The sequence below is a fragment of the Macrobrachium rosenbergii genome, chromosome 5 (genome assembly GCF_040412425.1).
Source record: "Macrobrachium rosenbergii isolate ZJJX-2024 chromosome 5, ASM4041242v1, whole genome shotgun sequence".
Lineage (NCBI taxonomy): Eukaryota > Metazoa > Arthropoda > Malacostraca > Decapoda > Palaemonidae > Macrobrachium > Macrobrachium rosenbergii.
In genome coordinates, this window is record NC_089745.1 from 3973418 (window position 1) to 3993313 (window position 19896).

The 19896-nt window shown below is 34.9% G+C and overlaps 1 protein-coding gene across 1 annotated transcript in view; it reads right to left on the bottom strand.

Annotated features, from left to right (window-relative positions):
* LOC136838446 (proteoglycan Cow-like) overlaps nt 1-19896 on the bottom strand; it is a 620993-nt gene that overhangs the window by 435379 nt on the left and 165718 nt on the right. The window contains 1 exon segment of the mRNA XM_067103375.1: nt 399-462. Within this exon segment, the coding sequence (XP_066959476.1) occupies nt 399-462 (64 nt within the window).

Genomic DNA, 19896 nt, shown 5'->3' on the forward strand with positions numbered 1-19896 from the left:
GTCATCCGAATGTGAAGTAATGAAAATCCAAAATCACTCCTTCGTTAACTGACAGAAGATAAATTAAAATGAAAAGGGTCAATTCTAAATTCCTAAAATTGTGAAGGAAAAAAAAAATATCTGGAAATAATGCATTCCAGGAATTTTATGAAAAAAAGTAAATAAAAATCGGCAAATCTGTTAAGGTCATAAGCTGTATACGTGGATGTGTATACAATGATACAAGCAATTATATGTGGGTATGTATGTATATATATATATACTTTTATATATACATATATATATGTATATATATATAATCAATATATATATACATAATTATATGTATGCATGTATGTACTGTATGTATACATACATATACATATGCGCATCAAACACAGGCAACAGTCTGTACTCACTATTGGAATCCAAGAGCCAAGTCTTCCGCTCTCCCGACACAGCACCCGTCCTGTCCTTGCCATCCTAAAATGAAGACAAAAAGGTAGACGTTATTTCCTTTACAACAGACAGACAGGTCAGAAAAAAATGTGTCTCCCGGCTCATGAGAGAGAGAGAGAGAGAGAGAGAGAGAGAGAGAGAGAGAGAGAGAGAGAGAGAGAGAGAGAGGAAAAAGAAAGTGGTAATCATAGCTGACCTTTTGAAAGTCAACATATAAACTTTATAAATAAAAAATTACATTAAATATTAGCAAATACATAAAAAAAAACACCAATAATAGCGAACTAACATAAATAATGCATTGAAACACTCAATAAAAACAGAGAAAATATAATAATAATAATAATAATAATAATAATTATTATTATTATTATTATTATTATCATATTCAGAAAATAATACCTATTCATAAGGAATGAGCCCCAAGAGCCATTAACTTCAGATTCAAGCTTCTAAAGAAATGGTGTTCGTTAGAAAGAAGGAACAGAGGGTAACAGAAAATACAGTTTTGAGAAAAGAAGAAACAAATCAATACAATGATAAATAAATATAAAAATTGGGTGAAAATGTAAGTAAACTATAACAAAGAACAAAAGGGAGTCGCATAAGGCAACGTGAAACCACCACCAGACTGACAAGGAGAAAGGCATTCCACAGGACAGACAAAACACATACATATCAAGGCATTCCACAGGGCAGACAAAGAAAAACAAACAACGGAAGGAGGGCATCCCACAAGACAGACAAACACAAACAAAGCAAGGCATTCCAGAAGACAGACAAAGAAAAGCAAACCATGGGAGTCATTCCACGGGACAGACAGGAAAACAAACAATGGAAGCAAGGCATCCACAAGACAAAGACAAACAAACCAAGAAAGGAAGGCATTCCATAGGACAGACAAACACAAGCAAACATACAAAGCAAGGCATTCCATAGGACATACAAACACACACAAAGCAAGGCATTCCATAGGATAGACAAACAAAGCAAGGCATTCCACAGGACAGACAACCACAAACAAAGCAAGGCATTCCATAGGACAGACAACCACAAACAAAGCAAGGCATTCCACAGGACAGACAAACACAAACAAAGCAAGGCATTCCACAGGACAAAAACAAACAAACAAATAAAGGAAGGCGTCCCATAGGACAGAAACAAAGCTCGGCATTTCATAGGACACACAAACAGAGGAAGGGAGGCATTCCATACGACAGACCAACACAAACAAAGCAAGGCACTCCACAGGACAGACATACAAAGAAAACAAACAAACAAAGGAAGGGAGGGAGGGAGGGAGGGAGGGCCGAGCAGAGCCCATCTCCAAACCCCTCCGAGTGCTTAATGGACAATGGGTAATCTGCTTAGCTTCAAAGTCACTCCCAATCCATTACGCACTATTAATGAACGACGTCACTCGTTCAAGTTAACGTCGGATGTTAATGTTCACATTTGCGTTTGGTTTAACAGTGATGTTAACATTAACATATAACAGAGTCAACCAATGTTAATGTAACATTTAACGAAGTCAACCAATGTTAATGTAACATTTAACAGTCGACCAATGTTAATGTCACATTTAACAGTCAACCAATGTTAATGTGACAGTTAACAGAGTCGACCAATTAATGTAACATGTAAGAGTCGACCAATGTTAATGTAACATTTAACAGAGTCGACCAATGTTAATGTAACATATAACAGAGTCAACCAATGTTAATGTAACATTTAAGTCAAACGATGTTAATGTAACATTTAAGAGTCAACCAATTTTAATGTAACATTTAACATAAAAGTCAACCAATGTTAATGTAACATTTAACAGAGTCAACCAATGTTAATGTAACATTTAACATAAAAGAGTCAGCCAATGTTAATGTAATATTCAACAGAGTCAATCAATGTTAATGTAACATTTAACATAAGAGTCAACCAATGTTAATGTAACATTTAACAGAGTCAACTAATGTTAATTCTACGATTCAAATATACTGACATCCGGGTTAACACTGTTGTAAACATTAACGGTTTTTTACGATTCAACATCGGTATCAAACCGGTATCAAACTCCAGCTTGAATACCCTTATGGAAAACATGCCTAAAATCTTCAGCTCTTATTACCCTTATTAACACCTGAAAAAAAAATTCCCAACTGGTCACTTTACAAGAAAAGGGATATGATCTCATTTCACAAAAAAAAAAAAAAATGAAATGAGTTTCTCATTTTTTAAGAAAACCTCATTTCCACTTCTTATGGTGACTTTATTCAGTGGGCCCGGTGGTTATTTTTCCAGACTGATTTGACTCCCGCTGCAAAAAAAATACAAAAAAAAAAAACTGTTCCAGGTAATTTTCGTCTCTTCCATTGAAGCAATTCGCGATGGTTTCTTCGGCGCAATCGAGTTTTCTGTACAGCCGCTACAGCGTATAAGCAAGGCCACCGAAAACAGATCTATCTTTCGGTGGTCTCGGTATAATGCTGTATGAGCCGCGGCCCACGAAACTTTAACAACGGCCCGGTGGTGGCCTGTCCTGTATCGCTGCCAAAAGCACGATTATAGCTAACTTTAACCTTAAATAAAATGAAACCTACTGAGGCTACAGGGCTGCAATTTGGTATGTTTGATGATTAGAGGGTGGATATTCAACATACCGATTTGCAGCCCTCTAGCCTCTGTAGTTTTGAAGATCTGAGGGCGGCCAGAAAAAGCGCGGACGGACAGACAAAACCGGCACAATAGTTTTCTTTTACAGAAAACTAAAAATGACAATAGGCTATATGAATCCATCAACACATACTGGTATGGAGTGCAATGTGCATGTGTGTATACATACAAAAATAAAATCATGCCTACACATTCATTTCAACATCCACTAATGTACTGCTTGAAAATTGTTTTTGGAATATTGTTCAGAGAACACTAAAGAACAATAAGAAACAAAAAGAAATGGTAGAACTAAAGTATAACAAAATATCTCCATCATGTGACACAAACTCTTTGATAATATTAGTTCTTTATTCACGACTTTATACACATTATTTTAACTTCTCTATCTCTGATTGCACTACAAAGAGACTTTATAATGTATTTAAGTGAACACAATGGTATGCCTCTACATATAAACGTCACTACGTACACTGCAGCCTTTTTATATTTAAAGCTTCACACAGTGCGCCACTCAACTCTCTCTAGCACGCACGCTCGCGCTTCCTGGATAGTTAGGCCTTTCCTTGCCAACCCCCTTCAGCCCATTTAATCCAATTATTTCTGGTCTTCCTCTCCTCCTCCCTCCAAACGCCTCTTAATTATACAATCTCTGACAATTTTCACCAATCTGTCATTTTCCATTCTTTCCTGTAACCTAAGCTAATCACTTCACCACTTCCGCATACTCCATTCTTTAAACATGACCAAACTACCTAGACAAGCCCTGGTTCCTCCTTTAACCTAAACTAACCTCCTTACCACTTCCACATAATCCATTCTTCACACATGACCGAACCATCTCGACAAGCCCTGGTTCATCCTTTAATCTAAGTTAACCTTTTTACTACTTCTACACACTCCATTCTTCAGGCATGACCGCACCATCGCCAGCAACTCTGGTTCATCCTTCAACCTATGCAAATCTCTTTACCACTTCCACATATCTCTTAAATCTCTTTACCACTTTCTTATATCTCTCCATTCTTTATACATGACCAAACTATCTCAGCATTCTGGTTCATCCTGTAACCTAATCTAACCCCTTTACCACTTCCACATACTCCATTCTCCACACATGAACAGACCATCTCGACAAACCCTGCTTCGTCCTTAACCTAACCTGACCTCCTTACTAGTTGAACATCTCTCTCCTTTCCCACACTTTCAAGCCTTCCCATCCCACATACAAATTGCAAATTCGGCTCATTTATTTCATCCGCATTCTACATCAACACCTCACTTCCATATACGACAGGTGGGGAGAACTCCACACCACGAGCAAGCGATGTCTTTGAAGCCCATCCGCACAAAATTAAATATCTGACGCTCTGCCAACGAAATACAGTTGGTTATCGCCGCCAACAATAAAACTCGACTACACATGAATTATGCTCGATTTAGATTTTTCCTCCACTCGCGTAATTTACAAACTAATCTAATTTTAACATTCGCTTCAGACCTTCAACGGGACTTTTCGTCCCGGCGTTAATAGACGCTGGGTTTATTTTCAAAGTCCAAAAATGACGGCCCGTTTTTTTTTTATTTATTTACTTTTTTTTTTAAATGCAGGATTAATTCGCATGTCATTAGCGTGGTATACTATGTGATACTATATTTTCGCGTGTATTTTTTACAGAACGGATTAAAATGCCGCTGATTTAGAGGCAATCAAAGTACCCCCCGAATATTTGCGCGTTGCATTATTTACCGGGAGGCCTGATTGGAAGCGATTCTTTCCCGTGGCAAAGTTCTAATCGGCAAAAATTCATCGGGATGAAAATGATTAACAGAGGTGATTATTGTTATCATCTGGTGAATTACATTTTTATTGCTTATTTTTTTTTAAAGGCAATTTTCCGACTCAAAACTGTTTTAATGAGTTTGCCGAGCGTCGGCGCTTTGAGGCGTAATCTAACTAAAATGGAATTGGGATAAGGGAAAAATTAGCGTCCACCCCGAATTAACACTCGTGACGTCAGCTGTTAATATTGTGCTAATGCTGTTAAATTGGTCTCACTTCTTTCCGTGCGAATGATTGCGATGAATCTCTTTTTGATGTGTTTTTGTTTTTGTTCATTTCTTACTGATCGCGGTTTGTAAATAGTTCGTTCTGAACTCTCGAATGTCAGTTTGTAAATAGTTCATTCCGAACTCTTTTGCATATCTGTGCATCTAATATTAATTTGACATTAATGTAATGAACCGTATTATTGAATCATGAATCAACGGCGTTCGTGGTCTTGCCCACAGCAACGTTGAAAAACCTGTCAAAAATATCAGAAATATAAATAAAAAGAAATGACCTGGTAACTGCAACCATCAGGCTAAACAAAACGAGAAAAAAATGCGTCGAAGTTACTTCGGCGCAATCGAGCTTTCTGCACAGCCGTTACAGCGTATAATCGAGGCCACCGAAAATAGATCTTTCTTTGGGTGGTCTCGGTAGAATGCTGTATGAGCTGTGGCCCATGAAACTTTATCCACGGCCCGGTGGTGGCGGCCTGACCTATATCGTTGACAGAAACACGGTTATGGCTAAGTTTAACCTTAAATAAAATAAAAACTACTGAGGCTAGATGGCTGTAGTTTCGTATGTTTGCTGATTGGAGGGTGGATGATCAACATACCAATTTGCAGCCCTCTAGCCTGAGTAGTTTTTAAATCTGCGGGTGGACAGAATAAAGTGCGGACGGACAGACAAAGCCGGCACAAAAATTTTCTTTTAAACAGAACTAAACGTGCTCCTAAGTTAAAGGACCATGACCCTATAACAGGACAGTTGTCTGTTACAGAGGAAGGAGGCTGTAATGAAATACAGACGTAGGCTGTGTATTAAAAAAAAAAAGGAACGGCGTCCTCCTGGCTCTAGAAGGAAGATGTCCACGAGAAAGAACGAAGTTTTTTCTGAACGGAAAGATTTACTCCTTAAGGGGCGATTTCTTCCTGAGCAGAGGGTTATATTCAGAATAAACTGTAGTTGTCCCACTGCACAAAAGTTAGCCTTTTAGTTTTCTGTAAAATAAAGCTATTGTGCCTGCTTTGTCTGTCCGTCCGCACTTTTTCTGTCCGCCCTCAGATATTAAAAACTACAGAGGCTAGAGAGCTGCAAATTGGCATGGTGATCATCCACCCTCCAATCATCAAACACAACAATGTGCAGCCCTCTAGCCTCAGTAGTTTTTATTTTATCTAAAGTTAAAGTTAGCCATAATCGTGCTTCTGCCAACGAAATAGGATAGGCCACCACTGGCCCGTGGTTAAAGTTTCATGGGCCGCGGTTAATACAGCATTATACCGAGACCAACGAAAGATAGATCTATTTTCGGCACCCTTGATTATACGCTGTACAGAAAACTCGATTACGCTGAAGAAACTTCGGCGCATTTTTTACTAGTTTTTTTTATATAAAGAAAATACTGCTTTTCTCGTATACAGAATGGTGTTTTTACCATAAAAAATCTAGGTTTTATTCTAATCGAAGGAAAGGTGGCCTCCTTAACGGAAGAAAGATTTCTCTTAATGAGGAAAACTGATATGAATAGTTGGAGGACGTATTCCCCAAACGGAGCTATCCTCATATAGAAGGAAGAATTCTGCCATCCTAAATAACAAAAAATTATCCTTATACTTTATGTTCATAAACTGAATGGGAAGGTGTACTAAAAAAATTTTTTCAACTAGAATAAATCTGCCATCTTCAAGAACTAATTGTAATTTACGGAGGAGACTTGTTTGGTTGTAATAATGCCTTATAGTAAAGAGATATAAACAATACATATAATACTGTCTTACAGTAAAGACACATAAACAACATTTACAGGAAAAAACAAGAAAAAAAGGATAAAAAAAAAACCCTCGTCTTTTACAACACGTACGTGAGACGTGAATAAGTCAAAGCTCTTTCATTCTAAACAACCCATTTCCATTTTAATTAATAAATTAACAATCTCCCAAGTGCTGACGTAAGTGTAGTGAATCTTTCAAAACCTGGGGGCGGAGGGGTCTAAAAGCATCCGAGAACTATTTTAGGAGCCGTGGAAAGCGCCTTCTTATAAGTCTGAGGGGCAAATACTCTCCGGGGCTAATTACTGTTGACAGACCATCGCCTCTCGTGTCGTGGTCTGGAAGATTTTCAAGCGCACTACACCGCAGCCGTCAATCACTTCGAATGTCACGGGATATCGCTGCTTGGTTGACTGGCTTGTTTTACTGGCGTTTTGTGGGGGCGGGGTTACTTGGTCCTTATGAGGTCGAAGTAATCATTAGTTTACATATATCTTGCTCCGTTCTTAATGGCTCTTTTTAAAGTGATTCTGTATACACACACATGTGTATATATATCTATCTATATATATATATATATATATATATATATATATATATATATATATATATATATATATATATATATATATATATATATATATATATATTACAGCTGATGTGTTAATCAGACCCAGCCATGATTCGAACCTGGGCCTTAAGTTTATATATAAATATACAGTATATATATAATACATATACATATATACTGTATATAAATAAATGTATTTATATAATATAATATATACATACATATACTCGTATATATGAGAGGGTGTACGTTTCCATGTAATGTATGCGTACGCATATTTGTATCACTGTAATGTTGAATATCGAGTAATAAGTATAAGCAAAACAATGAAGAAAACAGCATAGTTACTCAAATGTTAAAACAATACACCGTAGAGTTAGCAACAACTAAAAAGATTTAATATATTTTATATATATATATATATATATATATATATATATATATATATATATATATATATATATATATATATATATATAAACATATATATATATATATATATATATATATATATTATATATAAACATATATATTATATAAAAGGATTTAACATAAGAATAGACTACCTAACATTAAGTACATTCAGCATCACGTTTCCATCAAAGCTAATTATATAATGTGAAAAAAAATTTACCTAATATTAGGTTAGCACCGAAAAACTGCATAACATTACAGATTATCTTAAGCTTAAGAGTATTATGATGTTAGTGTAATGAGGCAAAAGCACAAATTACATACAGTCGTAATGACAACGGTTCCAAAACGGACATATACGTACATACGTAAATGCGTACATACATACTGTACATACATACACGAACGAACATTACGTATATAAAAAAAACACATCGAAAAACCGTATATTTATACAAAAAAACACACACATAAAAACAACGCATACATAGGCCAAATACACACATCTCAATACATACTGCAATACGATCCCTGAATCCTTTTTTTTCCCCCGAGACTTGCCTGACGCAAGCAAGTCGCCACACAAGCAGAGGTCCAACCAACTCTTCGGAAAAGATCTGATAAAAACAAAGTTGTTTCTTGTGGAAAGACCATTCCGTTCCCTCCCTCTCTCCCTGCGCCTAGATGGCTGGCTGAGTCAAGTCAGCGTTGACAAAGTGGCATGGGATATAAGATGGGACTTTCTGTTAATCAAAAGTTTGTCTGGGTCGACGTCCTGAGGAAACGCTCGGAGATTGCGCCATTGCTTCGGGGTTACAAAAAAAATTATGATAAAAATAGATGAAATAAAAATAGAAAACTAACAAGGAAAGTCGCGGGCGAAGGATTTATATATAAGGGCGTATTGTTAATGGGCATTGGTAGAAGGCAATATGGACTGTGTTAACTAAATAGGTATATCTAAAAATTCATTTTTTACATACACATATACATATATGTGTGTGTATATATATAAGTATATATATAATGTATGTGGTTGTATGTAAATTATATATGTATATATAATATAAGTATGCTTGTATGTATGTATATACTGTATATGTATGTGTATACATACATATACTGATACAATGCATACATATATACATACACAAAACACACACGCATATATACACACACATATATATAATATACAGTATATACATATATATTATTGTATATATATGTATATGTATATATATATATATATATATATATATATATATATATATATATTGTGTATAATTTACAATGCCCTTTTAAGGTAGTAAAGAACATCACAATGATTTAGTAATGAATCTTCACGCAGCAAATCGGAGTACATTTGAGAGAGAGAGAGAGAGAGAGAGAGAGAGAGAGAGAGAGAGAGAGAGAGAGAGAGAGAGAGAGAGACCTAACTACTCCTACCTTTTTTCCTGTTCATTCGCCATATTACATTCCCTTTGATCATGCTGATGTCAAGAGAGTATATATACACGCTGCTTGATGAGGAGCACTGTCGTCATTATTTGAAAAGTTTGTCTCTATCTATCTAATCTATCCATCTATCTATCTATCTATCTATCTATAGAATATTGAATAATCGCTATAACGACTTTTAAGTTATTTCATGGGAAATATTCTTATTATTATCATTCTTTTTACTTCTATTCATTATTATTATTATTATTATTATTATTATTATTATTATTATTATTATTATTATTATTATTATTATAGTAATTTAGGTCTCCTGTAATTATAGATGTGGCTTATGACGAAGATAATTTTATTGAGCTAAAAAGTTATGAGACAAAATATCTGAGCTCTAAAGTGTTTTACAGAACATAATGAAATCATTCACAAGTTTATGACTGACAACAATGATGTCTAAAGTATGCAATCCTTTAATAATATGATATAAATATCCTGAATTACTCAGAGTTATGACGTTCTGAGGGATAATGCTGGATTTGACATGAGAAAATTCCATAGATCTGGAATAGAAGAATCTTTTTTATTTAAACAGTGTGGTTGGTGATACGGAGTTGCTATTATGTGAATTTACTAAAGCAGTGGTTCTTAATCTTTTTATTACCACGCCCCCTCTAAGAGTTGGTCCTTCCCTCCACGCTCCCCTTGCATCTATGAGTAAAATCCACCCCCCAGATTTAAAGGAAAATAAAAAAAAGAGAAAGAGAAAGGGTGTCTTTATTCTTCTGGGAAAGAATTATTGAGATACTTGACACTGCTTCTTAGAGACTCTTGTTAAGAGAATAACGAATGTAATTTGACAATTTTTAATTTTTCCCCAGTGCTCGCGCCCCCTCAGGAAATTGATGACGCCCCCCCTAGCGGTGCGCGCCCCCCAGGTTAAGAACTGCTGTACTGAAGGGTACTTGGCTACGTGGATTTAACCCTTACAGTAATATAAGATAAATTATGCTTTCCACGCAGCACACAATTTAAGTTTTGCAAATATATGTATCATCAGAGCTGCACAACAGTTGATAAGGAACCCAGACGATCTCATCGAGAATTCGTTTTCCAAAACCTCGTGTTTCTAAATGAAATAACTTCAGATTTTACCTAAGTATTCCATGATACAAATTACCTATAATTCAACTATAATTAAACTCAGAGATGCTATTAATGGAAGGATTATTACTTTCAAGTGGTAATGTAGTTAGCCAAGAATGCTAATAATACCAGCGTTAGCATTTTCTGATTTCAAAATAATGATCACCCTGCGATTATTAAGTAATCATACCGGTTTAACTTAGAGCGTAGAGAGATTATATATATATATATATATATATATATATATATATATATATATATATATATATATATATATATATATATATATATATATATCATATATACATACATACATACATACATACATACATACATACATACATACATACATACATACATATATATATAACGGTATATTATATACATATACATATATGAGAAAAAATAAATTACCATTCATTGCAATAGATAATTCGACAATAGAAATCACATAAGAATAAACAAACGCAAAAATGAATATTTTTTGCCGCAAAAATCCCAGATAAACATAAAACGACTCATACACAGCTGTACCCCTGACCATAACAACACCCCCACCCTCCTCCTGGGAAAACCACAAACTATCGAAAATAAATGACCGCCTCGCCTTTCTTTATCTTCGAACAAAACAAAAAAGACAATCGAACGAACGAAGCAAGAAAAGACTAGGAGGTTGTGGGGTGGGAAGAACTTCGCCCGCAAAATGAGATCGACGCCCCTTCACAAAACCAATTACTAATCCATTTCAACGGATCTGTGGCCCGGCCAAAGGTTTGATATCCGTAGGAGGGTAGCAGCGATCTGGCTACGTGATTTCGTCCGTTCTAAATAATGCATCCACGAATTTCGCTCGCTTACAAGCGCACAAAATTGTGCATACATACATACACGTATGTATATATTATATACATATATATATATATATATATATATATATATATATAAATACCATGCATACATATATATATATATATATATATATATATATATATATATATATATATATATATATATATATATATATATATAATTCTAAACGTTCTCAACAAATCTCATCTCTCTGCAAACTATCCTAACCTTTCTCTAGGTCTCTGTATGTTTATTTTTCCTCTTTTGATAGCCTAAAACTGCATTATTTTTCTACTTTTGACAGCCCTAAACTGCATTATTTTTCCTCTATCACCGTGAATAACTCTCTCAATCAAAACCTTACTATACACCGTCCCAAAATTACTGAACAATGTTTAGACCAATAAATTTCATCAAACACTGTAACATTTCCACTCAACAAGGGAACAATTATTCCATTAAGAAATTCCTCCTAAATGAAGACCATCTCAATCCTTTCCCCACTTCAAAGGATGCATTTCCTTTCAGATCACATACAAATAGATGTAAAATAGATTCCCTTTATCTCCGTCTGCAGATTCCAAGCTCGGAATTGGGCCAAGAACGGACTAACATGGTGGGCCGAGCAGAGTGACACAAGTTGGCACTGGGAGCCGTGTTTCAACACACAGAAGAGGATCCTTTGCTTCGTGTGGTTATAATAACATTAAAAAATTGTTGTTTTAGTCATGGAAAAGTGGGGTCCGTTGCTCGCTCTAGTTGTGAAAAAGGAGATCTGTTATCCGCCCCCTCTCTCTCTCTCTCTCTATGAAAAAGGGAGTCCGCTTTTATCTCACTCTCTCTCTCTCTCTCTATGAAAAAGGGAGTCCGTTTTTATCTCTCTCTCTCTCTCTCTCTCTCTCTCTCTCTCTATCTCTCTCTTTCTCTCTATGAAAAAGGGAGTCCGTTTTTATCTCTCTCTCTCTGTTTACGAAGAAGGGAGTTCGTTTTACCTCTCTCTCTCTCTCTCTCTCTCTCTCTCTCTCTCTCTCTCTCTCTCTCTGCACGGACGACTGACGGACTAATTTCATATTATATTTTCTACTTAACAAACAATTGAAATAATCAACTATTAAGCTATGGTCACAGGATACCTCAAATATTACTGAATTATTCTCCCTAAATACCACTAAATTATCACCGACCTCCTGAGGAGCCTCCAAAACTGTTAGATTACCTTAATGGATTATCTCAGTAAGATTACCTGAGCTGATTATCTCAATAATTACCAAAATATCCTTAAATATTCAAAATGTCACCGAACTATCACCAGTGAAAATGACACAAAACATTCATATTATGCTTTAAAATCTAAGAAATATTCGCATTCTCTTCACTGAAATCCTTTAAAATCCATCAGTACAATAAATCCACAGAAAATTACTTCAGATAAAAGGGGCTTTATATTAAATTTTGTTAAGTCAGAAAGTAAAATCACACAAATTACTCCTCTGAAATTTTCATGATAACAAATTTATCTGTATTAAACATAACTTGTCCTACAAATTATCAGGACATCATTACAAAAAATTTTTGTTAAGTCAGAAAGTAAAATCACACAAATTACTCATCTGAAATTTTGATGATAAATTTATCTGTATTAAACATAACTTATCCTACAAATTAACCAGTACGAAAACAATCTACTCTTATTTGATAACATAAATAATTTATTTATATATCTATACTACACACACACACACACACACACACACACACACACACACACATTATATATATATATATATATATATATATATATATATATATATATATATATATATATATATATATATACATACATATATATATATATACCCCATCTGTACATCAGCTAGTCCCTCCGTTAAATCCCCTCCAGAAAGAATAAGCTGAAAATACAAAAAACGAGGTCAATTCTGAATCTTGACAAGGGGAGGCTCCAAATGACATATTTTTTTTTAACCCAATTTGGCCTCCATGCGTTGCCCAGGAGATGAAAAATTCATTTTTGAAACTCCATTCTACCTTGTTCAGGAAAGCCTCCTGGCTTTACGAAACAATGGCAGAACAAATTTGTTAGTGACAACGTTAAATTAAATAATAATAATAATAATAATAATAATAATAATAATAATAATAATAATAATAATAATAATAATAATAATAATAATAATAATAATACGACAGTAGGTTACTGAAACCTGGGTTGTGGAACCGTAGATTTTCATGGTGGTATTTCCTCAGTGGAATTCCAGAAAAATTAAATATATACCGCCGGGAAAATAATAACAATAATAGCAACAGGTGGAGGAAATTAAAACAACACTATAAGATATTCAAAAAACATTAAATCTGAAGCACTGAGCAGTAAGAAAAAAGATGCGGTGTATTAAAATGTGTGGTAAATTTTGTAATAACATTTTAGAAAATAAAGATAATGTAGTTAAATATGTAACGTTGGAAAATGTATCTTATTCCATACAGATATTTTTTAAAATATCGCTCCTTGAAAACTTTAAAATATACAGTTACATTAATAAATGAATATGAATTAATGCATAAATAAATAAAAACGAAATAAAAAATCAAAAGAAGTAAATAAACGAAGTGAAATCAATTAACTTTGAACTACCAATTATCCAAAATGTACATAACTGCGTAAATGGACAGTATATATATATATATATATATATATATATATATATATATATATATATATATATATATATATATATATATATATATATAGTAAATAAATGAAGTGAAATCAATTAACTTTGAACTACGTAAATACTGTTATCCAAAATATACAACCCACAAAAGCTACGAACTCGACAAGAAACAGATGATGAAACGGTGAACACCTTCATTATTCATTATATTACGACTAATAAAACATTCTGGTCGAATTCATATTTTATACTTTCTAGACTCCCTTGGAGCTTTGGAGTCCTGCCTTGGACAATCGTGTGCGCGAGACTTCTTGGTTCTCGGAAGGACAACTAATAAATCATAAGCCTCTATTCTCTCTCTCTCTCTCTCTCTCTCTCTCTCTCTCCCTCTCATACACACATGTATACATAACTGCGTCAGTGACTCTGGTATTCGTAACGCCAGACAATCTCCAATCAATCGATCAATTAACACATCTCAATATACCTATGTCTAACACGCACTCTCATATGCATATTCAGTTACTTCCGTTTCCTCTCATTAACAAATATCCATTTATCTATATCTGTATATTTATCGTATTTGTCTCAGACATGACCTTGATGGCTGACACAGCCCAGACATCGACCACCTTTCTATGTCTTAACAAGCCCAGACGTCGACCAACTTTCTAGGTCTTAACACAGCCCAGAAGTCGATCATCTTTGTCTTAGCACAGCCCAGACATCGACCACCTTTCTATGTCTTAACACACAGCCCAGACGTCGACCAATTTTCTATGCCTTAACACAGCCCAGACATCGACCCCCTTTCTAAGTCTTAACACAGCCCAGACATCGATCACCTGTCTTAACACAGCCCGGACATCGACCACCTTTCTATGTCTTAACAAAGCCCAGCCATCGATCACCTTTCTATGTCATAACACAGCCAGTCATCGACCACCTTTCTATGTCTTAGCCCAGACATCGACCACCTTTCTATGTCTTAACACAGCCTAGACATCGACCCCCTTTCTATGTCTTACCACAGCCCCAGACATCGACCACCTTTCTATGTCTTAACACAGCCCAGACATCGACCACCTTTCTATGTCTTAACACAGCCCAGACATCGACCACCTTTCTATGTCTTAACACAGCCCAGACATCGATCATCGATCGCTTGTCTTAGCACAGCCCAGAAATCGACCACCTTTCTATGTCTTAACACAGCCCAGACATGGATCACCTTTCTATGTCTTAACACAGCCCAGACATCGACCACCTCTTTATGTCTTAACACAGCCCAGACATCGACCACCTTTCTACGTCTTGTTTAAAGGACAATTCCGTCCACCATCTTAGAAAGAGACGCTGACAGCCCCTGGCACCACTCCCAACGTATAAATGGTACAACATCACTTATGCAAAAAGGACTGATGCTGCATTTGCCTGAAAAAAAAAAATAGTCACTCAAGATGGACGCTTGACAAATCGGGTGGAAGGGGTTAAATAAAGAGGGAGAGGGTAAATAAATAAAGGGGAATAGGGGAAAATGACGCAGGAAAAATAGAGGGACAATGACACGGGGGCGAATGTAGCTTGAGGGGAGATGCAGGGATAATTGAGCAGAAATATCAAGGGTGAGAGATTAAATGGAGGACGATGATACGCGAAATGGGGGAATAATCGATAACGGAAGGGGAAGAACGAAAGAGAGAGAGAGAGAGAGAGAGAGAGAGAGAGAGAGAGAGAGAGAGAGAGAGAGAAAGAGAGAGATAGAGAGAGGGGAGACGAACCATTGGATATAGGGGGAATCAGGTCGAACTAAAGGGAGAAGAGATACAAAAGATAAATAAGGGGATATAAAGGATAAAAAAAATTATAACAGGCAGGCCTTTAACTAGAACAATCAAATAAAAGTAAGTTTTCGGTTTTCTGGATTTTAACTCTCTGTGATGGATATGTGGATATCTCTCTCTCTCTCTCTCTCTCTCTCTCTCTCTCTCTCTCTCTCTCTCTCTCTCTCTCATATGCATATATATATATATATATATATATATATATATATATATATATATATATATATATATATATATAATATATAAATTTCTGACTCACATCAGGATCAGACCCAGGTCTTTCAACTGAAAGACAAGACTGCTGCCAACCAAGCCACACAATTGAAAGACCTGGGTTGATTCAGATGTGAGTCAGAAATTTATCTCTGTTCCACACGTGATTGTGTTTTGATTATATATATATATATATATATATATATATATATATATATATATATATATATATATATATATATATATATATATATATATAAGAAAATCAATAGTTAAAGATAACAAAATGAGTTGAAAAATAAACAGGAACGCAAAGGGAAAAAGGAACAACACAAAATGCGGAATGGTAAAGCAAGAAGTAGGAATATACGATAAAAAAAAAACAGAAAAGAGAACCATAACAGATAACGAAGAGATTAGGGAAACAGGAGAATGACAACTAAAATACACTGAAAGGAGGAGGAAAGAAAGAAATAACAGAAATTCAATAGAAAAAGAGAAAAAGAATCAGAAAATGGAGGAACTTTAATAGGACTTTCGAATAAACATGAAATTTAAAAACTGAACGAAAAATGGACATGGAATACATGAAAAAAAAATCATGACAGAGGACATATAAAAGAAAATATGAAGAGACCGACAAATAATGAAGAGAGAAAAGGAAGTTGAAGAAAAGCAAAAAAAAAAAAAAAAAGAAAAGGCAACAGAATAATGAAGAAGATAACAGAGTGGGCAAAAACCTTGGCCAAAGCGAAAATGAAAACCCCAAACGAGAAACGAAGAAGTTTGAGAATGGGATGAAATAAAAATGACAAAGCACAAGGAATATACATGAAGTTATAACTGTATGACAAGATGATGGTAAAAATATATGACAAAATGAAATTATAACTCCATGACAAGATGATGAAGATAAACAAATTTAGGAGAAAATGGAATAAAGAATATCTGTGACAATCAATTAAACAAGTAAACAAAATGCGCCGAATATTCTTCGGCGCAATCGAGTTTTCTGTACAGCCACGGGCCATGAAACTCTCAGCCGCGGCCCATGAAGCTTTCTGCCACGGCACGTGATGGCCTGTGTTGTTGACACCTATAGCGGTGTCAGACGCACGATCATGGCTGACGTTAACCTTAAAAAATCAAAACTACTGAGGCTAGAGGGCTGCAATCTGGATGATTGATGATTGGAAGGTGGATGATCAACATACCAATTTGCAGCCCTCTAGCCTCGGTAGTTTTTAAGATCTGAGGGCAGATTATATCCGAAGCGACGAATTTTGAGTTTTCATTTGAATGCTGATCATTCTGAAGTTAATAATTGATCAGGCACTTCACTAAAGTATCCTGCTCTTCCGATTTTTCCCCTCTAACATTTGCTTATCTGAACAAATATCTGTTCGTGTTTTTATTTATTTCATTTCCGCATTTTTGTCTGTATTCTGGTACAATTTTCATTCTCCAACATTTTTGTTTGTTTCAGATGTGAAGCTCTACTCTGATGAAGACTGTTTAATGGGTTAATTGTTTTTCGAGTCAGTTACATATGTCAAGATGACTAATAATAATAATAATAATAATAATAATAATAATAATAATAATAATAATAATAATAATAATAATACTGAAGCGGAACACTAACAGTCGGAGAAAGGGTGTCATGATAAAATGGCGAGGAAACAAGGGGTAAAATTTCTTACAGAGAGAGAGAGAGAGAGAGAGAGAGAGAGAGAGAGAGAGAGAGAGAGAGAGAGAGAGAGAGAGAGAGAGAGAGAGAGAGCAAACACTCAAGAAAGGGTATTGGCAAATGTGCAATATTTTGAAAACTCTCGTTATCGACCGAATAGCTGGTAAGACTTGCTCCCAAAGCAATCTGCTGTCATTAGACGTGTGCTGTGTGTGTGTGCGCGTGAATGTATGTGAGTCTGCGTGTGTATGCACGTATGTATGTGTATGTATATATATTTAAATATATATTTTATATATGTGTGTGTTTGTATGTCTGTGTGTGTTTAAGTACATAGATGATAAATAAATTGTGGTATATATACAATATATATATCTATATATATATATATATATATATATATATATATATATATATATATATATATATCTATATATACAGATTCACACTTGTATATAAATATACTTGAAAATACAATAAGTTCTTAAATACCTGTATGTATATATACAGTATATATATATATCATATACAATTTTTATATATAATAAAAATACACAGTATTTATTTCATTTTCAAGTATGTATATACAAGAAAACTGCGAATCTGCCTGCACGTATTTACACCCAACACAAAACATAAACATACACCAATAAGTGGGATCACTATTAGTTACGACACTGCCCAAGATGCACGAACTTGTCATTCCAATCCGAGATGTCTCAAGGGCTGGGTTATAAGACTGCAGTGCTGAAGGAGATTGGGGGAGGGCGAGAGGGAGAGGGAGAGGTTAGGGAATAGGAAAGAGAGGGGAGGGGGAGGAAAAGGGTCATACTGTGATGATGTAAATAAATCAGATGCTCGAGTGCATTTCATCCAGGGCGAAGCAGGTCGAAGTCGGCGCGATTGGAATCGGACACCTGGATCGATGCCCGGACGAACTCTCTCTCTCTCTCTCTCTCTCTCTCTCTCTCTCTCAGACATTAATTAGCTCATATTTCCCTTCGGGGCTCATCCCGACGTCTGACAGAGTAGTGACGTTTGAGTTCGGGTTGGAGGACCGCAAGAAGAAGAAGAAGAAGCAGAGAGAGAGATAGAGAGAGAATGCATCTCTCGACATGGCTTCGAGGGAGGAGGAGGAGGAGAAGAGGGAGGAATTATCGTCCCTCTGGCAACGAGGAGGAGTCCACCATTACCAATTCCCGTTTGACCCGAGCTTTGTCCTTACTGCTGTTGTTCTTGTTGTTGTTGCTACTGTTGTTTTGCTGTTGTTTTTGTTGGTTTTCTAAGTTTTTTACTCGAAGGCAGTGAAACCGAGTCATAATTTTGTCGCAATGTCGAGACAGAGACATAGCAATCTTTGCAACAAATGAATCATGTTGCTGTCGTAACCATCAAGCGATTAGTTCAACAGATATTTAATTAAAATATTGTATAAAAAGATTAATTTTAATAAATTAAAAAAAATTTTCGTTAAAATTAACAAACAGAAAATAGTGAAAATTTTTGTATTTTGGTTTTTCATTTTACAAAATTAATTATCGGCCAAGTTATTAATTCAATAAAGGTTTTCATTAAAGTTTTGCAATAAAAAGATTAATTCTAATAAATAAAAAATTTTTCGTTACAATTAATAAACAGAAAATGGCGAACACTTTTGTATTTTGGTTTTTCATGTTACAAACTTAATGCTTAGCAAAGTGATTAATTCAATAAATATTTTCACTGAAATGTTGCAATATTTAATGTTAATAAATTAAGATATTTTTCATGAAAATCATTAAACAGGAAATATTGAACAATATTTTTCGTATCCAGGTTTTTTATTATTAATTAAGGCTGGCCTTCCTTTTACTCACCTCTTCAATGCTGTTTATCTGCACATTATTTTTAAAAAATAAATTCCACATTGATTTTATGGCATTTATATAAAGTAATTATGTTCTTTATATTTTATTCCAAATTTAAAGGCAATCGTTGTGGAATTAATGGAATGTTGAATTTTCCACAAAACATGTTCACATTATTTATAATAATAATAATAATAATAATAATAATAATAATAATAATAATAATAATTTATACTTTTGGTTT